The 27,472-nt window shown below is 34.2% G+C and overlaps 1 protein-coding gene across 1 annotated transcript in view; it reads right to left on the reverse strand.

Moving 5' to 3' along the window:
* Positions 1-1,165: 1,165 nt before the first annotated feature.
* Positions 1,166-27,472, reverse strand: part of C2CD5 (C2 calcium dependent domain containing 5) — a 100,515-nt gene continuing 74,208 nt past the window's right edge. The window contains 14 exon segments of the mRNA XM_043563595.1: positions 1,166-2,501; positions 3,289-3,435; positions 6,532-6,564; positions 6,566-6,723; positions 8,025-8,126; positions 8,996-9,046; positions 17,880-17,966; positions 18,932-19,019; positions 19,712-19,801; positions 20,313-20,411; positions 20,661-20,722; positions 21,530-21,593; positions 23,645-23,785; positions 27,178-27,342. Of these exon segments, the coding sequence (XP_043419530.1) occupies positions 2,370-2,501; positions 3,289-3,435; positions 6,532-6,564; positions 6,566-6,723; positions 8,025-8,126; positions 8,996-9,046; positions 17,880-17,966; positions 18,932-19,019; positions 19,712-19,801; positions 20,313-20,411; positions 20,661-20,722; positions 21,530-21,593; positions 23,645-23,785; positions 27,178-27,342 (1,419 nt within the window). The 3' untranslated portion in view covers positions 1,166-2,369.

The raw sequence follows: 27,472 nt of genomic DNA on the forward strand, positions 1-27,472 counted from the left end.
AGAATGAAAGGGATACATATGAGGCATGCTGTAAACATTGTAGTAAGTCCCAGCACATCTGTTCAAAATGACCATTTTTGAGGGAATCCACACAAAGAAAAGAGCAGCAACTCTTGAGGTACAGTGTAACATTAGTTTTTCTGGAAGGAGACAGCATGGACTGATTATGCTTCAGAGGTGGAGTACAGGAGCAAATGGCCCATGTGAGCAGACAGAGGGTTAAGCCTGAGTAGTTAAGGAAACTCCAGGTTTTCTAGAAATCGGCCAGGCCTGATAATGCCACCCAGTCAGTTTTATGTTTATAATGGAGATAATGCCACATAGTCAGTTTTATTTTAAGAATTAGTAATAATGTATCTCTATGCATAGGACATGGCACAAAATAGATACTCAATTAGTGATATTATTATTCCTCTGCCTAGAAAGGACTCTAAAACATATTAAGCAATCACATAACAGCTGTTGGATGAATGGATGGATGGATAAAACTATGAATATATGAATGAAAAATGAATAAATAGTCAATTCCAGTGAACTGCACATTTTTCCAGACTGAGTTTAAATATCATTTCCTTTGGGAAGCTGCCTCCATCTCAAGCTACACACATTTTTCTCACTTAATAGTGTAAGTTTCAGAGCCAGATTGCCTGTGCTTGAATCTTGGCTCTACTATTTATTGTGTCTTTGGGCAAATCAAACTCTCTACTCGGCTTCCTCAACCACAAAATGGGGCTTCACTACAGTATCTACGTCTACCTCATAAGGGTTTCTGTAAATATTACGAGGGTTAATACAAAAATCTATTTGTGACGCTGCCTGGCACATAGAAAGCATTCAGTAAACATTAGCAATTGCTATAGTACCATATAGCACAGTTTACAGATTATTCACTTGTGTAGCCATGGAAGATAAGCTCCATGATCATAAGAACTTAGGTGTGCTTTGGTGACTGCCTAAAACTGTGCTCTGGGATCTAACAAGCATTCAACAAACAGATGCTGAATGTGAATACCTACCAACCAAAGACCATGAAAATGCCACAGTCCCAGCAGATGCACAACAGATGTTTGCTGACTGAAGGGAGGAATGGAGACCATCGGGTGGGAAGGGGTTTCAGACTACTGGCAGTACTGCACAAGGGAGGCAAGCAGAGACATAGGGGATATTCCAGTTTATAAACTTTTTATTTAAAAAATAAAATTATAAACAAAATACAGAAAAATATTGACACCTGTGATAACAAGGAATTGATTCCTAATTTTTAGGGTAGTTTGTTATCCTGAAAGAGCGAAATCATGAGTTTTATACAGAAATTTTATTGTGCAAAGGAGGAATGTACTTTTTAAGGTTCATTTGCACTAGGTATTTGGCATTGACAGAAAAGGTGTTTCTACGTATACATTCAACACTCTGCAGCATATTTACATTCAAGTTACATCTCCAAATTCTATGCCAAATACAATCTCACTTACCATCAAAAATGCCTAAGATATAATTCTGTTTATTTGGTAGGAGTGCAGTATGATTCTATTAAAAATAATTTTATACTCCTACTAGGTCAATTATATTTTAACTATTTCAACAAAACTCACTGACCTTTTTCTTCCCAGTGGAAGCCAAGCCTCTTCTAGACAAATTAAACACTAACAAAAACACTAACAAAATTTGGCCAGTTGTAAAGTTATGTAGTTAATTTCTTCCTCCCTCCTTACAAACATTATTAAAACTTTCAATGGAAGGACACTCGTTCTAATAAATTACATTTTCTTTTACAGCAGTTAGGACACAATATGGATCCAAGTTACAGTAATTTTAACTTTTTAAAAGATGGCTGAAGCACTCTTCCCCTTCAGTTGTTACCAAATTCCAAACTCAGTTATCAAAATAAAACGCATTAAGAAACACACATAGATTTCTCAAAACTTTTCTCCATTTTCCCACACATTCCTCAAATCAGATTATTTATTCATTAACAATTTATAAATTTCTTGCTTAGTTTCTCTCAATTACGCCAGGGTAGTTATTATAATTTCTTGATAATCTCACCATTTTGTGTTTCAAAGTATGATTTTATTAAAGTCAACATAAATTACAGACAGCTTCCATCTCTGCTACAGTTCTCTGAGAAATCTATCTGAACTTAGTGAAGGGTCAAGATTTCATGGGGCGTGGCTTGGCAAACAAAACACCATGGTTTAAAAATTCTCATGCCTCCAAGAGATTAGAGACAAATCAAATCTACTCAAAATGTACCAATTCTCTCTTAATGATCTGAAATTAAGTTCACTTTTAAAAGTCCAGTAAGATAATTAAAGACAAAACAATGGAGACAGATGAATTTCATTTAGTTGAACTCTTTCTAATTTACTTCAGGTGGTAACTTCTCCTCCAGTACATGATGGCTGGCAGTTGGCAGTAGGCTGCTGGGTTGATACCACTTCTAACTCGGATTCACGAACAAAAACCACTGCATCACCACTTACATTTATAAGACACTGTGCCTAGACAAACAACAGGACATGTTTAATCACCAACTCAATAATATGCTTACAATTTTCTGTTATATTAGGGGCAGTGTTGCATAGCTGAAAAGCACAGGCTTTGAAGTCACTAGAGAAAAGACAGACAACCCAATAGAGAAATGAGCAAATGAAAAGAAGGCAACTCACAAGAAAACTGAAAAAAAAAAAAAAAAAAAAAAAAAAAAAACGAAAAAAAAACAACAAAAAAAACCCAAAAAAAACCACATTGATAAGTTTTTTAAAGGAACAATACTGATAAATTTATTCTAAAACTGATCCTAAGTAACAGTCTTTTGCTCCCACTAACAGAATTATTTATTAGAGATACATCAATAGGAGCGCCTGGCTAGCTCAGTGGGTAGAGCACGTGACACGATCTAGGGTCAATAGAGCCTACTTTAAAAACAAATAAACAAACTCTGATGTTATTACAGAAATAGATAAAGAGTGTGGCCCCATCGGGATGTACTCTTCACTAGTATGGCAGTTAGAACTGGACAGTTCATAGTCCAAACTAGAGGTGGCTTTCACAGTAACTTAGGAGCAAAACTTCCAGAGATATTTAAGAAGATCTGGGATGTGAAAACAGTATGTGATTTATGTATGACCATGGTTACTAATATAGTTATTAAAACATGTTTTAAACATCTAGAATCCAAAAGCTCTGAAGAGCAATTCCCTTTGGTTGGGAGATGAATGGGAGGATGGGAAAGCCACAGGGGAAATCCTCGGGTTCCCTCACTGGATGTTTCCAGCTACATCTCACCTGGTTTTTATTTGGGTTCTCCATGAAGACACACTGCTTCATTATGTAAGAGACAACAGCATTGCCTCCTAATGCAGCGACATGAGCTCTCACCATTGCAAACACTTCAGCAATGAAAGCATGGAGAAAACCACTGACTCCTCCTTCCTAAATAATAATATGCAAAAAATCAAACTATATACATGGACATGAATGTATATAAAATGCCAAATAATATATATTAAAACATCTTAAATGATCTTAATATAATAGATGATCATTTTAATTTTCCTCATAACAGGGATCTGTTGCATGAATGAACAAACCTTTACTGCACACATGTCTGTGATGGGGATTAGTACCCTTACGTTACAGATGATGAAACCAAAGCTGGGGCCCTGACTAGCTATGACCACATAGCTAATAAAAAAAAATGGCAGAGCAAGAATTCTAATTGTTTCTCCATCTTCAACATCTCCATCAAATCGTTCCTATAATTCACACAAATTGATGGCAAATATACACAATAAAACTTCTCTGCTATCCGTATCCCCCATCCTGAAGCATGTTCCAGGCACACTTGCCTTTTTATCAGTTTTTCATAGGTGTCAAGCACTTTTCCTTCCTCAGGGTCATGGTACATGCTGTTCCTGAAGGCTCCTCCCCAGTTTTCCACCAGAATAACTCTTAATTCCTCAGGTCCCTGTTTATATGTAACTCTCTCAGAGAAACCTTCCCTATCAGATCTAAATTAAGTTTCCCTGTTATTTCCTCTGATAGCCTTTGTTGTATTTCTTTATATTACTTAACATCACTAGTAATTATACATAAGTTACATGATTATTTGTTTAACGTCCACCATGCTCCAGTTCTACCAGACTGTAAATTCCATCAGGTCAGAAACTGTCATCTGTTCTGCTCACAACTATATGCATCTGTTCTGCTCACAACTCAGTATGTGCACATACTGAGTTTTCCATACATATTTGTCAGGGAATGAAATCCAGTAGTTTCGAGAATGTTTTGAGTGTTCGAAAACAAAACAGAAACCAAAGTCTAGCTGAGAGCTTAAAATGCTGTTCAACCTCAGCTTTATATGAATTCTACTGGAGGTTATTTACAGTCTAGGAAGAAATTTCAAACTTTAAACTGGAAGTGAATGGCAAAATTTAATGCACTGTTAGAAAAAACATTTGACCAGATCACACCTTTCTAAAAAGCAGTAGTTTTGTAAAGGCAGCTCTCTTTGTAACTGAGAAACTGAGGCATTTCAGCCTACTTCCAATTCATCACAGCTCAGGACATTTTTTCTTTCACTTATATCTGTTTCCTTCCTGCCTTTTAAATCTAGAAATTCTGATGGCAGAGTAACAGAGACTACAGAGGGTAATTCTTAAAAGATTATATAATTGTAAGCAAATAACTTATCAAGTAACAAATAAATTTGGGATATTATGCCATACAGTTAATATTACAAATCTCTGTTGAAGAGAAATCCACTGTGAGGCAACATTTTGGGGCGTGGCTCTCAAGCAATAGAGAAAGCACTTAGGAAACAAAATTTTATGGATTAACATAGTGCAATAAGTACGTGCTATTAAGAACAACTGGAAAGTTAATTTACCCATCCATACCAGCTTCTCACACCCAACTTTCTTTGTCAAATTTAAATGGACCTAAAAGCGTCACCTAATTTAATTCTATATTAAAAGGTTTTTGAGAATATATTAAGATAGCATCTTTTCTATCTCAACACAATGGAATATGATTTCCTAATTTATCATAAAGAAAACATCTACCTAATTAATCTGTCAGAAGTCATGCCCTCATTTACAGAAAAATATCTATGTCTATTCTCTGCCAGACACTGTGCCAGGTGCAGAATGGTGAGTACAATATTCAAAACATCATGATAGGGGCGCCTGAGTGGCTCAGTCAGTTAAGCATCCGACTTCGGCTCAGGTCATGATCTCACAGTTTGTGGGTTCGAGTCCCGCATCAGGCTCTGTGCTGACAGCTCGGAGCCTGGAACCTGCTTAGGATTCTGTGTGTCCCTCTCTCGCTGCCCCTCCTCTGCTCTCTGTCTCTCAAAAATAAATAAACGTTAAAAAAAAAAATTTGTTTTTAAATAGCAGCCTCCCCATTAAAAAAACAAACAAAAAAACAACCCAGCATGAGGGCAGGGTGCCTGGGTGGCTTAGTCAATTGAGGGTCCAGCTTAGATCATGATACCAGGGTCATGGGATTGAGCAGAGCACTGGGCTCTGTGCTGAGAGTTCATTAAGCCTGCTTAAGATTCTCTTTCTTCCTCTCTTTCTGCCCCTCTCACTGGCTCAGGCTCTCTCTCTCTCTCTCTCTCTCTCTCTCTCTCTCTCTCTCTCAAATTAGAAAAAAAAAAATAGTATTAGGGTTATTATTTCTAAGGAAGTACAGAAACACTGATGATGACACAATGGGAAAAAAAGCATAGTTAAGGCATCTTTATAATGCATAGACTTTAAAAAAAACAAAGTGCTGAAGAGTTTATTAAGTTTCATACCTCAATAATTTAAAATTGTCCCTATTCACAATATTACTTTGCTCTAGTAAGACACAATGTAAATACAATTTTTCCTTGAGTTTAAATTCCTATGTAATGAAAGATATAATAGACTGATTCTTAAATGTGACCACATCAAAACATTATAATTACTGTTACCCACTGTGGGGTAAGAATTTGAATAAATGGCATCCTCATATACTTCTGGAGGGGGCAATAAAATGAGCAGCCACATTCTTTTTCAGGGGGAGAAAAAAAACAGACATAAACTATCCATAGACATCTACCTATAATATAGTCCCCTACAGTTTCTAAATGTAAAACCATGAAAACTGCTATTTAAATAATAGCAGGCAAATAACTACTTGAAAAAACTAAACTGTTCTTTCAGGCTATTTTAAATCTCTAATCCAACATGGATCAATTTACTTGTTTTACTTATGATAAGGATCTGGAACCTCTAATAATAAATGAAATTAAACCCAACACAATTCTTGTGCTAATACTCGGTGCTATATGAAATTTGGTAAGTCTAATCTAGAATCAATCCAGACAAATTACTGAAAAAAAGAAAAGAAAAAAGAAAAGAAAAAGTACGTGTGTGTGTGTGTGTGTGTGCATGTGTCTATACTTTGGCAAAAAATAACAACCTGAAATTCATTTGGTTTTGATACTAATGTCTTCAATCAGAAAATGTACAAAAACAATGTTATAAAATTACCTACCTCACGAAGAGAAGTGGTTTCCCGGATAAAAAAACATGTTAATTATCCCAAGATATTTGGTTATTTTTGCTCCAGGAATGAAGGAAAGAGGTGTCATCTTAACAACTCCAACTGTAGAATTTGCACAAGGTGGAGCAGAACGGTTCCGGAAATTTCCTTCACCCATCGGACTTGCTTTTTCAACGGTGACAGCTAAATTTGGAGAAAGGAAAGAAAACCTCAAGATCAGATGTTGGTAACTCAATTATTCCCTAAGGTTTCCAAAAAAGTGGTGACAACATTCAGCTGTCTGTGAGGGTAAGCCATGTCATGAGAGTAAAGAAATTATCATGCACTGCATGCAATTAAAGAGAGAAAGAAAAACGTGAGAGGAAATGCTGAAATGGAATTCTTTTGGAAGAAAAATGGCATTCCTGCAAAAGAAAATGCTGATGCGGTATAGCTATGACAACACACAATGATCGTTATAAAGTGAAGAAAAAGAAAAAGCAGGAGAGCATTAAAAATTATCTGCTGTAGGAACAAATTATTACAAAGAGAGTGTGAAAGTTGTTATATTTCCCAGTGCAGTTTTTCCATCTGTTTCAGACAACTTCATCACTGTCAACTTGTAGATAAACCTTATGTTAAGTTGTAATGGGTTTCTTCTCCAAACCTTTTTGATCAAACTCATAATTTTAAAAACAAATGACCTTGGCTATCTAAAAGTTAACTGTTTATAAAATAACAAATAATAACAGCTAGCACTTATCAAGTAACTACTATAAGCCACACATGCATATGTATTATCTAATCCTTACAACCCAGCAACATAGATATTATCCCCATTTTACACATGAGCAAACTGAGGCTCAGAGAAATTACATAACTTGCCCAAGGTCACACAGCTATTAGAATGACACTTCTAGGATCCCAAACCAGATCTGTCTGGTTCCATATCCTGTGATCTTTCCTCTAAAACATCATTCGTTCTCTCTTAATGTACTATAAATTCTTTCACTCAAATATGTTTACCTCAAAGTCTATCAAAACACATGGAGTATAAAGAACACGTAAGTAACGATCCTGATTCTAGCAGTGAGATAAGAGTTTACTACTTTCTATCCAGAAATACCTCATTCTTTTGGCCCTCTTTATCACTCTTAGGAAACTAACAGATGCCATATACTACATAGTAGCTAGGGTCCTCAAAGAGTATCTCTTCTATAAGAGAGCTCATAATTTCCTTCCATTAGGAGGATATAATATCTATACACTTCTAAGAATACCTTCACAAAAAGTAAAATTTTTAAAACATAATTCTACAGTTAAAATGAACAAATCTAAAGGCCCTTCAATAACTTTTGCTAAGTGACCATTAGAGTCTGCAGCTTTCACACTCCAATACATGATTGATCGGCAATGTTATTACAGGGTAGAAAGGTCTAGCCTTCACCACTGGGAAATCAGGGATATGCTTCTCAGATCATAATGTGGTAGAAACATCCGCCTACTTGTCTTAATTGATCCGCGCCTTATGGTCTGAGCTTTCAGTTTAATGAGCTCTATCCAGCTGCTGCATCTGTCTGCAAAGGAACTGTAATCAACTGACGTTGCTGAAAACACAGACAGAAAACAAAAGAAAAAACAAAGAAAAAATATGGATGACGTCTCTTACTCGTCATAACACTCCTTCCGATGATGTACTTTAACTGTAACTTAGAAAAAGAATGGTCCTTTTCAAGTCAGATATGAGAGATAGTAAAGAGTCAAGCTTTAGACACTGATTTGTCCAAAACCAAGTTCTTAATTAGCTGGCTGAGCATTTTTGGTGATGTCATAGTTGTGTGGTGGTCTCTTAGGGGCAATGGAAGCAAGGTCTTACCAAAATATCACTGCAAGGACCATATACCGCTTTGACTAATGTTATTTCCCATTCTTTTTCTTTACAAGGTTTTAACTGTCTATATTTTAGGACTTTAATTCCTCATTTTTACCCTAAAACAAAAATAATGAAAATCAAATGCTGAAGAACACATGAAAAAAAAAATCACTGGTTGACTTATCTTTTATTAAAACACATTCTTTCTACCATAAGTAACAGAAAGGCCAAAGGATTATTGTGGTCAATATTCTGTTTTCACGTCTGATTTTGGTAACAAGCTTCTGACAACATTGAGTGGGGAGGCAGATGCGAGTCTAACAAGTTCTCCTTTTTAAATAAAATAGCTTTTACTACTACTAAGCTAAAAAGAATGTCAAAGAGCTAAAATTTTATTTTGAGAAACAGGGAAACTATTAAGATGCTAAAAACTTAAATATTAGATTAATTAATATTTTTAATGACACATTCTAACTACAATAATGCCACATTTTGGTGTTTATTCCACTGTCCAGTGCATTTCTCCAATGTCTGTATGTTTATGCACCACCACACTAGAATTTCACACCTTTGGTGACTATTTGCTTAATTAGACAAACTCACCTCTCTGTGCAGCTGGTATACCTGAGTTAGAACTTGCACTCTCCAGGTGTTCTAATAAGACAATATGAACAACATTAGCTCGGATGCTAAGTACAAGCCAGTATCTCTTCTTTGCTGTTTGTCAATACCATCTATAAGCCAGATGAATAGGAGGAAATCTTTATGGCTTCATTATAAAAGCAAACCAAATAGAAGAATTCAGGGTTTAAGTGCAGTTTCTACTGATATATGAAAACTAGCTCAGTTAATAAATAGCATGTCAAGGAAGACTGTTACTGTAACACAAGAAGAGTTTCAGAAACATTATAGACATGAGAAAATATAAACATAGTAACAAATGTTAGTAGGATGAAAGCAGGATGAGAAAACTGAGCAGAGAAATTAAAGAAAACCTGAAATGAAACTTGGAAGGGAAAATGTTTGGGGAGTGGGAAGGGTCAATAAGATTACAAATTACGGACAAGGCAATGACCTGTGTCTCACAGATAAACACAAGCTGCTTACTAACCATAACCTTCCCCCTCACTACCACAATCCCCTTCATTCAAGGACTTCACTGTCAACAGTTCCCTCTGGTGGCATTAAGACGTTGTGGAACCAAAAAGTACTCTCCACAGACATGACTAGGGTCCCAAACTAGAATCACTCCCTTTCCAGGAACCTCACAAAAGGAGCATCCAGAATTTTCCCTAATATTTCATATTTTTATTATAGCTATTTAAGTATTGTACAAATTTAAACAGCACTACAAAAACTTCTGAGAATAATTCGAGTCATCCAGTTTTTTTTAAATTATAAATTAAGTAAATACATATTTTTATCTCTGCTTAATGTATTAATCTTTTGGTAATATTCTTTTTTTTTTATTTTATAAATTTTTTTTCAACGTTTATTCATTTTTGGGACAGAGAGAGACAGAGCATGAACGGGGGAGGGGCAGAGAGAGAAGGAGACACAGAATCGGAAACAGGCTCCAGGCTCCGAGCCATCAGCCCAGAGCCTGACGCGGGGCTCGAACTCACGGACCGCGAGATCGTGACCTGGCTGAAGTCGGACGCTTAACGACTGCGCCACCCAGGCGCCCCATCTTTTGGTAATATTCTTAAATTAACGAAGTTAAACCTTATACCAAATAAGGTTTGGACAGGTTCTTGCTAATTGGGTGCATGGAAGTATGCATACTCCCTCTCCCCATTTTTATAAGGCAAGTGACCACCAGTTAATACTGCAAAGTGTAGAGTGGCTGACATTCCTCTTACAATACAGAGCTGTTGAATAAATGGGCTAAGTAGGGTCAACAAAATGCCTGTGAGGTACCATGCTGTGGGTGTGCCCCTGACCATCATGCCCTCAAGACCGTAGATCTAGACAGGAAGAGTCCTCCCTGATTCAGGATCCTGAGGAGCTTTGGAAGTCCAGGAGGAGATGGAACCCACAGGAAGGAGACTACAACAGAACAGACACTCAGAGGCCTATCACATCTCCAGGGACAGCTAGTTCAGCACTGAAACAGACACGGTGCAGAAGGTGGGACAGCAAATGCCCATCCTAAGCCTCCATATCCCAGGTGGCTCCCAGGGCTCTCCTATGTCCTACGTAGTACAGACTTGTGGGGCAGAGACTTACAGAAAATATACTTGGCCTTAGGAATTCTGTGAAAGCTTTTAAAATGAGGGAACAGGGGTCAAAGTTTTTAAAAAATGTGAAAATTATTAACATGAAATTATCTTCTATAACTCAGTATTATCTGGGTAATAGGAAACTCCCCAGTGAGTAGCAACTACATGTAATTTAATAACAAATGTCCACCAAAAGAGCATGTGGAAAGTATCTGTTACCAGCTCTAAATATCAATTTTAAAAAAAAGAACCAAAGGTATACATTGATCTGTAAAATATTTGTTTTTTTAATGGATAAATAGTATATCTTTGCAAAGACAGACAATAAATCTGATTAAGAGTAGTTGCCTCGTGAAAAGGTAAATGAATGGAGAAGGGGGAGCTAGATTTTGGACTATTTGATTTTTTCATAAGATTTGAATGTTTCACTGTGTACATTTATTACTTTTCCCAAAAAATTTTTACAAAGGGTGGAGAAGGGGGGGGGGGGAAGAGCAAGGGAAAATGTCTATTCCCTACCTTCATATATGTATGTATTGAATTAAAATTTAAGAAAAAAAAAAGTTTTTAAATTGCAGATATTCTTAAGGGAAAGGTTAAGGGAGATGATTTTTTATCTCAGTTCAGGACAGCAGGTTCACCCAACATGCTTGCCAAGATCTTAATTTTTCTCACAGAAAAAAGGCCCAAGATGAGGTGGTCCAGGGAACAGGTGATCAGCACCTCAGACGTTTGCACACCTCAGTTATCTAAGGACCTCAGATTCTCAGTCACTCTGCTCCTCTAATTACAGTTTGGCTTTCAAGGTAACAGGCTTTTCAAAAGAGAAGGTACTACAGATATCAGTTATCTGGCTCACTGGCAAACTAGCAATTCTGGTGAAAAAGAAATAAACACATATGCAATCTCTAAGCCAATACTTAAAAAAAAAAGAGAGAGAGAACATATTTCACATTCAGGAGTAGAAATCTTATTAAAATCTTTTGAGATTTGTTGAGTAGCTAATGCCCATTGCCAGCCATTTGTATATTTGTCTACATGTGAAAGTCTCTGCTCCACATGTGAAAGAGTTTGAGACAAACACTTCTTATGTTAAGTATCCCCATTCTAGCTGCAGAAAGTCTCAATGAAGCCACACAGTAGCCCACTTCTCTTACGATTTCCTTTCCCACTGGATACAAAAAAATGATTATTTTGCTTCATTAAAAAGTCACCAGTAAGTGATAACCCTGTTATCCACCCCCCCCCCCTCCCCCGCCATGAACAATCCTAGAAAGTCAGCAAGACAAATAGAAAATAAAGTTTTATTATTCTCTTAGTACACTACAATTGTATTTAACAAGCCCTTATCAGTGTGGGGCGGGAGACTAACCTAGGTTAAAAGCAGTTGAGTGAAAATGAGCATATTGATGACAACAGAAAATAATGTGACAAGGACTCTTTCTCCCTCAATTATACATTATCCAATGCTTCTGAAGTTTGAGACTTCTTCCATTCTCCTAAATAACTTGTCATAACCAAGGACAAAGATATCAGCTGGCGATGATAAAGCTCTACAATGATCAATAACTCTTCTGACAACTTATTCACATTAGAATCTACAAATCATCTTTGCTTTGAATAATTAAAAAATACTTGAGATAATCTTATCTGGTCATCTTAAGGAAATTACCAAAACTAAAAAAAAAGGCCCTGAAACTTATGAAGATTCTCTGGCAGATTAAAAAATATGCAATCTGGATGCCTGGCTGGCTCAGTCAGTAGAGCAAGCAAGTCTTAATCTCAGGGTTTGTAAATTCAAGCCCCATGATGGGCATGGAGCCCACTTAAAAAAATTCATATGCAATCTGAAGTCTTTAAAAATGTCTGCTTTATTTAGCTATTTAAACATTCTTAGTTTTAAGTTATTATGATCAAAATTTCATTTTATGTCTCTTTCAGCATTTCTGTCACTCTATAATATACTGATTAGCTATATCCTATAACTATAAAATCTGGCTTAATGACTGAGTTAAATAAGACAAATTATGTGTATAAACATTCAGTAGAAACCTTGTCCATAATGATATTCAAATACTGGTGGATTGATAATGAAATTTCCATATTATAGCTAAAAGATATTTAAAGCACAGAGAAAAATATAAATAGCTTCAATTTGGAGAGTCCACTCTGGGAAAAACTTGACTACTATCACAATATGTACATTAGATGACAAAGACAATTAGCTTCTCTATTTGGATCATTAAAGCTTCCACCTTGTACAATTAAAGGAGTGCAACAGCCTAAACAACCTGTCTTCTTTAATGCCCATTTTCTGTTTTCCTGCCTGTTTCCAGGCATTCACTTCTCCCCTCCGTCCCACCCTTTATATCTTCTCTTCTAAATAACCCAGTAACCCAGTTCTATTTTCTTTGCTGTTTACTCCCTCTTCCGCAAACTCTGGATTTCATTGAACTCAAGCTGCCTTGAAGAAGCAAAGATTCCTTATCCCTACTTCTCCATCAATTCTCTTTCCTTCCTTCTTTCCCATATCTGGGATGAGTTTCTCATATATTTTCCACTCTGCAGTTTCTCTTTTCCTCTCAATCTCCTTCCCCTCAGCATCTCTCTCCTTTCAGGACCTCCCACTGATGGTTGGGGCCATCAACAACATGGAGAACTTCAGTGTTTGGTACTGTTGCTACCATTTGGTTGTAGTGACAAAATAGATTTTAAAAAGAAAGAAAAAACAGACATGCAATGAATTGTTAATACATAAAGATATTTTTAGTTAGTGTAAAGAACTATGTAATAGTTGTAAGAATTTAGAACCATTAGTTGGCAGGATAAAATAAAAGCTAACTTTGTAGTTTTTATAGGGTTATATTTCAAATGGCTAGTTTAAAGTAATGTGAGGCAAGTCATTTAATTTAAAAAATTAAACTATCTTCTAAAATCAAATTTGTCTTAACAAAGAATAACCCTTATAGCCTCAATAAAAGTAAACATTAAAAAACCTCAAATGTGAATATCTAATTATGGAGTACAACGTATTGAGGATATAAACCAACTTGTTTTTTTTTTATACCGAAATCCAGAATTTGACCTCTGCTTGTCACATTAATCAGCAGCTGCTTAATGCAAAGAGTACTCTCCTGCCAGACTATAGCTTATGCCACTGAACATGAGGCTTTCCTCCCAGCACAAAGCAAAATGAAAGCAGGATCAAGTTAGGTACAAAAGACTTTTCTTCTATACAGTTTCATCTGACAGTACATAAAAAAGTAAATTTACCTAACCTTTTAAAAGCCTTAAACTCTCATAATTTTAATGAAAACTATTATCTTATTATAAACCTATAAAGTATTTGAAATATATTTATAGTGGCATATGATTCACATACATTTATCTGAGATCTTAAGAACCACAGTATGGTACCTAATATATTGAGATGTAGGGCTTTAGACATATATCAAAAATAATTTGCTAACCTTTTATAAAAAGTATATGCATAAAATTTTTGAGATTTTCTACAGTCTGTAAGAAAAATCCTACTGATTTTTTTTTACCCAGATTACTTTCACTCAGATTCCCCATTGTTACTGTATTTGTTCTATCCTTTTATATATAAATTCATTTATATATAAATATATAGACTAATTTATATACATATAAATATACATACACATATGTGTGTGTGTATATATATATATATGTGTGTGTATATATATAAAATGGTCTCTTAAAGCCATTTCATAGTGTAAAAGTAAATATTTAGAAAACTAAAGTATAGATACTAATGATGAAGAAAAAACATTATGAGAGTGGTATAAAAAATTTGCCATTCTTTTTCTCATAATACAGCCTCATGTGAATATAAGTAATTTATGTTGATGGCACATCATCTATGTTCCTCATAATATTCATCAAAGAATTTTGATGACCTCCACATGATAATTTCCTGGAATAAATTACTCAGGCTCAGCACCTTTTAAAATTTCAAATCAGAAAATCAAGATACCTAGCAAGGTAATCAAACCGGCCATAAATTTGAGACCTACATCAAACTATTTTGTTACCCTGAGAAATAAAACCAAATATAACAAAATATGAAAGGACAAAAATGAACATGGATGGACAATTCAGGCCCAGGCTTACTCTACACGGTGAATTAGATTAGGATACACATAATTGAAGCATATTTTCTTCACATAATATTCACTCATTTTTCAGTAACACAAAAAGGAAAGGTTTATCTACAAGTTAAAAGATGGAAGTATAAATAAATATGCTGTGCATAGCTCTTGAAACTACTCTGTCAACATACAAGAAGTAACGATTTTTAATAAATTACCCTGTCTGTAATAACATGAAAAATTAAATTAAGTAAAACTTGATATTAAACTTAAAATGAAGCTTAGTAAAGTTTTCAGAATTTAAAAAAGGGAAAAAGCTCCATCAGCTTAGCTAACTGACCTTAACAAAAGTATAAAAACCATAAAACTATACATTTACTTATTTATCAATATTAGTAGTCGACTTTTAAGCCTCTTGTGGTTGCATATAAGAAAGTCAAGAAGTTTTTGGGCTTTTCCTAGCACTCTTTATTTATTTATTTATTCCTAGAACTCTTTACCTTTCTCTTTCTTGCCTGTTACTTCTAAATTGCTAAGCTTAACTTTTGCCAGATATTTCTATTCTCTATTTAAAACTTCCCTTCACGTTACAATGCTCAATTACTACTTTCATGTATTACACTCTATTATTCCACTCTTCAGACCTTTTCAAAACCCATCCTATCCTCAAATCTTCCAAAATACTTTGTGATAACTTCTTCAAGTATATTTAGTATAACCGATGTCCTCCTGAAAAGACTTGAGGAAGCAGAGACAATAAATAAGCATGCAACAGAAACGACACTTACAAAAGTATTCACATAAAGGCACTACTAAACTTTTTAGTAGTTACTGATGATTCTAAAATGTAATATTCAAGGAAAAACACATAGTTTTTGCACATAGTTTTTGCAGTTAAGTACTTAGTATAAAAGTTTCATATATGTTAGTATTAGATGTGATGCTACTAAACATTATGAAGATGATGATGATGGCAGCATGATCTGATTCGGTGGTTTTCAAACGTTTTGAAACTCTTTCTTACAAAAAAATCAGATACAGAAAATCGGTAAGTAAAAGCATTACTGAATCGAAGCTGCTCTAGTTCAGAGGTAGCGGGTCCAGAGACCTCCCCTCCCCTCATTCCCTGCCCACCCTGCCTCCTAGAAGGCCATGAAGCACCTATGAAGAAACTCCATGGTTTGGAGAAGTTGAACGTAAAAATTATTAATTTAATAGATTTGAAGCTATTCGGAAATTTTTAATTTAACTTAATTCAGAAATTTTTAATTTAACTTAATTCGGAAATTTTTAATTTAACTTAATTAAACATTAGCCTCTGATTTTGATTAATTAGCTTTTGATTTATGTTTTTAATAACAGGAACATGTTAATTATTGAAGAACCATTTGCTATAGAAACCCAAGGAATGAGAGTTAAAGGCTAGAGAGAATATTAATCCTTTCACATCTTGCAGATGAGGAACTGATTTAGGGCCCCTCTCCACACTCCCTGAAATGAACTGCAATGTTTTAAGTACTGTTCAGATATGACTTATTCTACTCAAATTCTTCTTTCCTCATTCTACAAAGTATCATTTGTACAAAATAGACTCATGACGCCAACAAGCACTAGTTTTAATTACCTTTGAAAACTTTGAAAGCTACTGCAGAAACTGCAAGTTATCAATATAGATACGAAAAATTCAAAGAATTTAAATCCAATTTTCTTCAGAAATCAGTAACTACTAACAAGGTAAAATTGAGCTAAAGGAACCCCATATCCACAAGTATATATTCCTATAGATTGCCAATTGATCAAATCTTTTTGTTGTGATTACATTTTTGGTTTTGGTTCCCCCTCCACACCCCACCCCACCCACTGCAGGGTAAGGATAAACAAAATGACACCTAAAAGTGATTTGAACTAACCCTGTGGCTAAATACAAGTTTCCTGTACAAATAGGTGTTTTAAAAAAAATTCTATCTAGTCAGTACAAGGAAGATTCTTCACAGTTCTTTTTGTTCTGGAAGCTATATTTAATTGATAAATCTGAACTCAGATTATCTTTGGATTTGATTTTTCCTCTCTCTTCTTTCAAGGAGTTGAACTATGCTAAAATTCTCTATGGAGTTCTAAAGTAGAATTTTAACTTAAACAAGAAAGAGGACCACAGTTACCATGTTAGAAAGTTCAGAATCTGAAAGGAGCTTATCTTTTCATCTTCAAAATATGAGACAAGATCTATTTATCTACATAGATAAGCAGGCCTAGTGATTTAGTAAAGACTCTATATGCAATGTGAATATAATACTATTCTGTATTATAACTAATTGGTATCATATGAAATAACTGATAAGTACAAATCATTTAAAAATTTCTCTTGCATTATAAAATGTAAAAATTAGAAAAGCCAATTTTGTTTGAAATAACAAATGCATCACTTCTCAGAATAAAAACCTATGAAAAAACAGAAACTACACTTACTGTATATGTAATGCTATAAAATAAGGTATAGTAATTCTGAAAATTCTTGTAATAAAAATTGCCCTGAAATCAGAAGAGAAATAGAAAATACTACCTCCCATTTTTCTCCAAAGATTGTACAGATCTATGTAGATGTATTGCTATTAAGAAAGCATCATTTTGCATTTGAAAATATGGCAGTACCTTTTAAGCACATAACAACGTTCCTCAATAATAACCAAGACACTCAAAAGACAGCTCATCCCTTTTTTACTTATACTACCCCCACCTAAACCTCTCCACACACCTTCTGAAGAAAATAAGTATTTTATTATCCATAAAATGTAAACATTTTTGAAAAGATTCAATCGTTGCTGGAAAAAAACCTTACCAGATAGTATCAATATATCATGTGTGAGTAGTTACTTAGGGAAATACAGATTTCCGAAGATAAAACTTTAATACATTTGAAGTATAAGAATGGAGTATCACATGAAAAATTACCTTAATAATTTATGATGAGATTACTTGAGAAATTAAAATATGAGGAATATTACTCTCTCCCCTGTACAAACATGAAGAAACAGACCATGAGGGAATGAAGAATAAATCTTCATCTCAAGAGTAAGTAAGACTGCCTACAATGAAGAAGTAAAAGGAACGAGAAACTAGGATTTGTGTTCGCATTTCCCTCATTTAACCAACCTTTAGCTGGTGGAAAAGGATGAGAAGGAAGCGAATCTGAACAGAGCTCCAGTGGAAACTGCAGAAGTTCTTCATTATCTGTAGAGGCTTGAGAGGCAAGAAAAACACTAGTTATTTAGTAATGATCTAGTATTAATTTTTTTTAATTAAGAATCTGGGATAATATATATTTCCCCCCAATCCAATTTATTCTTGTTATTTTCTTTTTGGTTTCTCCCATAGAAACCCTTCACCTGCATAATGTTGAGAGATGCTCTCTTCCCTGCTAGGACTGTTGTGAGATTTAGAAAAACTCCTAAGTATAAATCTCTTAGCATATAATAATAAGAACTCAATAACAAATAATAGCTCCACAATTATTATTTTACTTTTTGTACCATACTAGTTCTATGATACTTAAAACAGTTATTTTCTATCTTCTTTGATAAATATCTGAATGCAATCGTTTAATACATCTGTTTGACATTAATTCATACTTTGCATGTAGAATGTAATCACCTTTAAAAATTTTAGACTAACCATGTATATTTCATTTAGCCAGGTAAGTCCTTAAAGTTTAGAAAGCATACTATTTCCCTGTCTTTTTTTTCAGAACACATAGCAGTTTTTAATAATGAGTTTCTTTGGAATATATTAAGGATGGTACTTCCTAAATTTTACTGGATAAAGGACAACTCTGAGAATCTGCTGGATACCAGGGAACCTTTCTTGAGAAGAATACATGATGTTTACTATATCAGTAGGTTCTCAGATGCCTTGAGGACCTCCCCAAAGACTCCAGGACAGAAATCACAAAATTTCTGCAGAATTAATATACTATAACCTAAGCCTAAAAAACAGCAGCATTCCTTATGGAAATAAATACCAGTGAACCACCTATTCATGTGTGAAAAATACCAAGTCAATCACATTCTTCTTATCCACCACGTTATAAAGATAGAAAAAGTGACGTATCTCTTCTTCAAGAAAAAAGTCATTTATTTAATCTACCTTTTTCACTGAACTATAATGTAGACAAACATGAACTATGCTCCCATCCATCACAGGTTTACCTCTTTGCAATGACTTTTCAACATGTGTTTTTGTGGTCTGTAAAGCCTGATTTTTGTCAAAAGTTATTGCAACTGCTGTGACTGTAACCTAGAATTACAGAAACAACGTGATTAGCAAACTAATCATTGCCACAAAAAGTTTCTCACAAACCTTCTTCAGTAGCATGGAACAATTTATACTAACTGGCTAACTTGCTTTTCCTGGTTAAGACTCTCAACCAGAATTGCCAATAACTATTCAGATATTCAGACTACAACTGAGTCTGACATGTGTACCTAAACCTAGATATTCCTGCAAGAGCTCAAGTACCTTCTCTAAAATATGGGGACAGGAGAAATCCCACATAAGTACACATTCTATGCTAGCCATATGATTCTACCTTTGGATTACTAGAGTTCAGAAAAATAAAACATACATGGACTGATTCATTCTAATATGTTTAAAAATATTATAAAGCAAAATCCTTTATACTTATTCACTTATGGCAGGTTTATAATATTAAAACAGATCAGATAAAAGCTAGAATTCTTCTTCAATAATAATTGAAACTTGGGGTGCATGGGTGGTTTAGCCGCTTAAGTGTCCGACTCTTGGTTTCAGCTCAGGTCACAATCTCATGGTTTTGAGTTCGATCCCTGCATCAGACTCTGTGCTGACTGCACAGAGCCTGCTTGGGATTCTCTCTGTCTCCTTCTCTCTGCCCCTCCCCTGCTTGTACTCTCTTTTTTAAACTAAATAATTAAACATTTAAAAAAATAATAATAATTTGAATCAATTACCTGTATTAATTCATCTTCAGGCAGAGATACTGTAAAATTTACATGGCAAAGGCAGCAGGGGATCATAGACCGTAGTTTAAAATACAGGCTCTACACAATAGGAAATATTAGTAATATCATTTCTTTTGATTAAAACATTTTTAAAAACTGATTTTTCACCACACACTGCATTATGGCAAAAGGGACATTTAAAAGAGTAAAACAAAGCTGGTCCACTTGTTTTGTGTATTCTTACATTAAGAATATTATTTTAAATATTTAAGCAGACAATAAGATTTAATCATAATAACCAATAAGTCATAAAAAGTAATATAGGAAAAAAGCCTTTTTTAAAATTTATGTATATACAATAGATTCATATGAAGCTTAAAACTATGAAACAACTTAAAATATATGTCATCAATAGTGTGGCATAGTAAGATGGAGAGGACAACTTTAGCATTTTACCAGATGACAGAGTTAAGATTAAACTAGTATGTAAATGAAAATAATTTGGCCCACAACTGTGTAAGATATTCCAGACAACACATACACTTTCCTTTTTTAATTTCATAATTCTTAGGAGTTTTAACTAAAATATAGTTAGTCAAAAGATTCATACCTTGAGCAAATTTTCACAGAGATCATTAAAGTTCTTATTAAGGGCTTGATTAGTCAGGTTAAGGCTGCTTAATCGGATTACTCTTACTGATGTGAACATCTAAATATGGGGAGATATAATAGCATGTCATTTAATATTTTTAACTAAATAGTGCAACAGTTGATAAAACTGCCAAATAATGAATAATAAATAATGTAGTATGAAAAGGGCTAATCCAAAAAAAAAAAAAAAGAAAGGCTAACATTTTAATTGCAATAAGGAGGTCAAAGAAAAAGCATATATTAAGAAGGAACTCGCTAAAATCACATACATTGTATTTGTTTAAAATTGTGAAAGGGAAAGGTTTACCTGTATTTCTGATGTCCAATTGTTTATACCAGGCATAATTTCTGTATTACAACTATAAAAGCCTGTTGAAATAAATCATAGTTAAACTATATGATAATACTTCATCTATTTTTATGTTAAAGAGTAACATTTTTCAATTATCACATGGAATTCTAACTATAAGATCCATTTATTCTTTTTTCTAAAATACTATACCTTCAGTAGACTTTAGACCATCTCAATAAATTATCAGTTTGGTTTCTTTTTTTTTTTAATGTATGACCATAAAAGGATTAAAAATCAGTTCACCTAAATTTTTGTGGTTCTTTCTAAGATTTTATTTTTAAGTAATTTCTACACCCAGTAGGGGGCTCGAACTTAAAACCAGTATCAAGAGTCACATGCTCCCACGTGCCTGGGTGGCTCAGTTGGCTGAGTGTCAGATTCTTGATTTCGGATCAGGTCACGATCCGAGAGTCATGAGATCGAGCCTCACGTCAAGCTCTGGGGCTCCACACTGAGCATGTAACCTCCTTAGGAATTTCTCCCTCTCCTTCTCTCTTTCTCTCTCTCTCTCTCTCTCTCTCTCTCTGTCTGTCTGTCTCTCTCCCACTCTTGCTCTCTTTCTCCAAAATGAAAAAAACAATTTTTTTTAATAAAAAAAGAGTCACATGCTCTACTGACTGAGGCTGCCAGGTGCCCCCTTAGTTCACCTAAGTTCTAACACAAATATTTTTAAAGTATGTCTTTAGCCTTGGAGAAGCAAAGCACATGATAGGATGTGACACTGATAAAACCTTTAAAATAAAGTTACTACTGTAATAATTATGAACTAAAATACTGATACGTAAAACTAGTCTCATCTCAAAAGTAAAGTTTCTTCCACTCACCTGAAGGGGGAGGAACATCAGTAAGCAGAGAATGTACATCTTCCATAGCATCTGTGTCATCAATCTGAAAATAAAGATTAGAACTATTATGTAAGTATAAATACATAGTAATTTCAAACTTTAAAAAAAGAAAAAAATCATTGTTTTTATTACTTACTAAATAGAAAATATAAGAATCAAGGAAAAGTGGAGCTATTTTTTCCTAAGTTAAAATACAAAACTTGAAAAAGAAAGTTCTGATATCTGTAAATTTCTCCACAGTAATTATTATAAATACTTCTAAAAAAATATTTCACATTATAAAGTATATTCAATTAAGAAAAAGACAGCCTTCTATTAAGCCTTTATGAGGCATGTTTCAAAAAGCTTACAAAGATACATAAGCAATTATTATTTCTATTTTTATTAGCTAATAAAGAACAATTTCAAAAAAACAGGATATTTCGCCTTAAATACAAAACTGCTTTAAAATTGAACTATATAGGGATAATAAAAAACTGAATTATATAGGGATAAAATTTAATAAATAAATAAATAAATAAATAAATAAATAACATTGACTTACATAGGGATAAATTTAAAGGCACATCTAAAAAAATAACTCCAAACCCCATTTCTCTTATATCACAATATTTCATTGTGAATAATTAATAGTGAAAATATCCAGCTAAACAAAGACTGACATTCACCTGCACGTTGGGAGTCTGACTCTCACACACTTCAATTGTCCCCTCACATTATCCTTGAAACTTCAAGAACCATTTTTAAACTTTACTTTAGAGACCCACTGTCATGGCCATACCTCAACTCGCTATTCCCCAAAACATTCCACCCCAGATCCAACTACAGTGTCCTGTCTGTTCCTTCTCTTACTTCATGAATCTGCACCTTGTTCTCAGTTCTGCACAGATCTAAAGCACTTTTGTTCTCTACTTAGCCAGGATCCAAGACCAGAAAGATCAATAAATGCTCCAGATCAAACTTCAGGTAATGCTAAGAATCACCTGAAGAGTAAGATTCTTGGGCCCTACCTTGAAATTTTCATTTACCAGGTCTGAAGTGGGCCCCCAGAACTTGCATTTCTTCTAAGATCCCAGATGGTGCTGATGCTATACGTAGTCACAGCACACCTGGAGTGACACTACTCCAAACAGTACCCTGGAACCTTTTACCTCCTTAGCCTGACGTATTCTTTCACCAACCTCCTTTTTTTTTTCATTCTCAGACTGTAGAAAAATATGAGAAACAGGCACACATCCATACAGTTTGAGTGTTCTACAAATTAACACCCTCGCCTTAGTTCAGGCTTGTGCATCTTCCATGGCTGACATCCTGATCACATTCATGGGCATTGTTCTAGATTCTTCAAACTTCCAAACTCATCCCAACACAATCTACCATCAGCTTCCTGCTTTACTAAAATAAAGGCATCTGATTTTTTCTCTCAACTGGCACCTTTCTAGAACATTTCTGTGTATCCTCATTTATTTTCCTTTCCTTCAATATCAAAGGAAGACCATCCTTCAAAGCTAACCATTTACAGAGGAGGGCAGAGAGAACAGATTTGCGAGGGAGGAAGCCCCATATATCTTCTGTGTCACATTTATCCTCCAGGAAAGTTCTGAGTGTATTTTCATAACCAAAGTTCAATTATACCTTCTGAATTCAGTAAGAAAACACTACACTCAGAATTCACAGTACTTATCATATTACATGTAAAAAGGATACAATTATAATAACATGTTATAACACATGAAGCAAGTAGATAATAATTATAGTAAGTGAAAGAACAGCATTTTAATTTCTTATTTAAATTCATTCAAGTTTACAAAAATAGCTCCAATATCTATCATTACTATTTTAAATTTTAGCATCATTTTATTTTAACCCATCCATTAATTTTTCCAGAATCACCTGCATTATTGTATCTGGTGTTGAACAAAAAATACATTACCAAGTTCTGATATTTTCAAGTCAATGGTCATTTCTGTAATAACATTTTTAAATGGATTTATAGCAGTTGTAATAATACAAAATCACATCAATTTAGGATCCGATTGTAAAAAATGTACACCTCATCTTCCAAAAACCTTAATTAATTTAATGCAGTAATACCTCCAAAACAAAAGCATCTTTTTTCCCATGTGAAAGGTCCAATTCTGTAACTTCATCAGAGCTTTCTGACTGAGATCTTAAAAGTCTTGAGCGCTGTCTAGGTTCCGGAATGGGTGACCCTATAATCTCTTCGGATATCTCCTGAAAGAAATATAATTGCTTTATATCACATAAGACTGTCTTTTTCAGCTCTGGGGTTATTTTGTAAACTGTAGTCTTTTACTTCTTTCTTTTTACTTAAGTATAATAGGAATATAACATTATATTGACTTCAGGTATACAGCATAATGATTTGGTATTTGTACACTTCAGTTTGGTTTTAAATTTTTATATTAATAGATAAATATCTGTGGAGAAAAAAATCTGTAAAATATATTCACACTCTATATTTAATTATAGCTTTTATGACTAATTAACCTTTTAGAGAGTACATGGATATTTCCTTTTATCACTAGTAGCCTTGATACACTAATCCATAACCATACACGACTGTTATAGACATAGCAGCGCAACACTGACATCTAGTGTATAGAGAGGACACCACAACGAGTAGGGAATCGGCAGCCCATCCAGTTCATGTAGTATTTTCTACCCAATATTTAAAAGACTGAACAGTCCAGAAATCATTAAAAATGTAGTTCTCCAGATGAATTCTAACCTTTTATATCTTTTCTTATTCAGTGGTAATTTTTCAAAGTGTCACATAATAAAATGAGGAATATGATAAATGTGTGTATGTGTGTGCAGACATAATACATAATATTATGCAGGGATTTGCTGTACAACTTGTAAGCTAAACAAACTGGTAGCTACAACAACAATCTTTTTTGAGGTCAGTGTATGGTACAATCCTATATGGGTCTGCAAGCTCTCACCTACTGTATAGCCAAAGATCAGAGGTAACCAGAGGTTCTAAATATCTGTTGGCTATAAGGACTATCAGGAGAGTGTGAATATGTGAGCACAAATAGAAAAGGCTTAGCCTATTGCTGGCATAACAGAGCTATGTTTTTTAAAAAACAAGGAATATAAGAAAATTTTTTTTCAAAATTACAGCTTTAAATGCTCATTGTTAGCACACACCTTACATAAGACTACCACCACACTTTCATAATAGCTACCTATAGAGTAATTTCACATTCATATCTCTTATTTGTACCCCAAATTAACTTGCCCTGTATAAATTTGACAGGGTTCCTATTATAATGACCACACAATGTGAAAGAGTTGCAGTTCAGAGGTAAAGCAGTTTGCCCAGGTTTGAAAACTAGTTTAAGCGATGAACCTATCTAGATCAGTTCTTTTGCTCTGAGTACAATGTTCTTCTCTTTGTAATGTTTTTAGTAGTTTAAAATTTGGTTATGCCTCTGCTCACTATGTCCTGGACCTAATAAAAGCAACTATCTGGTATTTAATGTATCTTAAATTTGTAATGAGGTTCCACCACGGGTACCTATGGTATTTTGACGACTTTAGTTGACTGAATTTTCTCCATTTTAAGTGGTACTACACCCCTGCAATAGAAAGATTTTTCAATATTGAGGGAAAAAAAAGCGTATTCACTGCAGCAGGAGCTACCTTCATAAGAGAAGAAACACACTATTTCACATTTTCAGTGTGGGCATACATTGTCTTAGAAACTGAAAAGACAAAATTGTAATATAAGTGAGTAGTGGCCTACTACACTGACTTCATCAAATTCCGAGAGGTTATGCTGAAAGACTCTAAGGTATTCATTCACTATCTGAAATAGGAGAGACATATTAGAAAATCCATTAAGAGGTCTTTTGTGAAATATGGTCCTTTTCAACACATGAAATCTGTATAAGCTGAAATTTTAAGAATTATAACAGATTTATTCCCTCTAAAATGTACTTCTAAAACAGAAGTTCAATAAATATTTATTGAATAGATGAAGTGAGTTAATTCACATTTTCTAAATATGTCTCTGACTTTAAAAGGCTCACATTATTGAAGAAAGACATGTAAAAAGTAAGTGCAGTAATATGTAATAGGCCCCTATGACAGAAGCACATACAAGTACAAGAAGAATATAAAGGAGGAGGGGTCAATTCTTTCTGTGAGAGGTCAGGATGGAAGTACTTAGTTGATAAATACCGTTAAGCAAAAGAATTCAGCTTATATCATGGAGCCCTAACATAAAGCTCTGCAAATCATTCTCCCCAACAGGCATAAACACTCTTAGAAAATGTTCAAATATCAAAGCAAAATTATAAAAAAAAAAAAAAAAAAATAACGTACTGCAAACAAGCAGTAAAGTGTTGTGCAGAAAGCTTTTATAGAGGCTATGTAAGTATTAATATACTAACACACGAATTTTCTCAGTAAATTTAAAGAAGCTCTACGTTAGCACTGCTCAACAGAAATATAAAGCAAGTCACAGGTAATAAAAAGGAAATAAAATAAATTTTAATAAAATATTGTACTTAGTTCACTATATCCAAAAGATGACATTTTCAACATACTACCAATATACAAAACACTCATGAGATACTTTACATTCTTTTTCATAGTAAGTCTTCAGAATCCAATGTGTATTTTATACTCACAGCACATCTCAATTCAGACTACACACACTAAGTGCTCAACAGCCACATGCGACCAGTGTCTACCACACTTAGCAGTGTAGCTAGTTGTAGGTCATACCTTTAAAATTCTTCCCAGCTTAACAACTTTGCTAGAAAGCTGTAAGTCAGAAGCTAGAATACAGATCACTGTCCCAGACAACCAACCAAAATTTGATAGTGTGTATAAAATCAAATAATAAAAACCACAATAATAATGTTGTTATCTAAATACTTTCCTTTTGCAGAAGTATTTCATTATCAGAGACTCGTAAAGACAAACAGATTCATTCTAACTCAAACATTTCTTTCTTTCAATTCAGACCCTGGCTGTAAGGCATCCTCAGAGAAGGAGGCCCTGTGAAACCTACTGCAAACCTGGTATAAAAGACTGATTACAGAAGTGACTGGTAGGAAAATTCTCAAAAAGAAGCAAAAAGTGAAAAATGGTGTATCTTTCACATTTTTATCATAGATAAGCAATCTTTCTTTTCACTAAAAATGAACATTTAAACCATTTATTTAACTGTTCAGCAATATTTATTCAAGAGGCTACTAGGAGGAACTGTCTGGGCCTCAGGAATACAGCCCCGAGGGGGCCTCATTTTACTAGGAGTAACAAGCAATTAATAGAATCAAAAACCTACTTCTTTGTGTTTATACATACACACACAGAGATAAAAGAAATAAAAAACAGTAAAACACAGAAGGGGGTTAGGGAGTATCAAAAATTGATGGGAGAGTATAATTTTCAAATCAGGCAGTCAGAGTCATCTCCCTAAAAGGAGACATTTGAGCATGAATGCAAAAGGAGGTGAAAAGAACGAGTATTGAGGAGAGCAAAATTCAACAGTGGAAAAAAAAAAAAATGTCCAAAATAAGACAACTCAAAAAATATATTAACTCCTAAACAAGAACTTATTCACAATGTAAATTTATTTTACTTACCGGAGGATTAATTTCATATAATTCTTTATTCTTAGCAATTGTGTCATTTATCTTCTTTTGCATATGAGATATGTGCTGTTCGTAGGAGCCATCATTAGGAGTCTTCCCAGCAATCTGAATACCACCGGGCGTTGGTAAAGCAGCTAAATACACACCTGTGGCCGACTTGTAAAAATTATGGAGAAATAATAAGAAAAAATGTCTAAAGAATAACAGTCCTTAAATTAGGAAAGTTGCCTTTGCCTTACTGGCAAAAAGATCATTAGCATCAATGCATGCATTTGGACATGTTGAA

The sequence above is a fragment of the Prionailurus bengalensis genome, chromosome B4 (genome assembly GCF_016509475.1).
Source record: "Prionailurus bengalensis isolate Pbe53 chromosome B4, Fcat_Pben_1.1_paternal_pri, whole genome shotgun sequence".
NCBI lineage: Eukaryota > Metazoa > Chordata > Mammalia > Carnivora > Felidae > Prionailurus > Prionailurus bengalensis.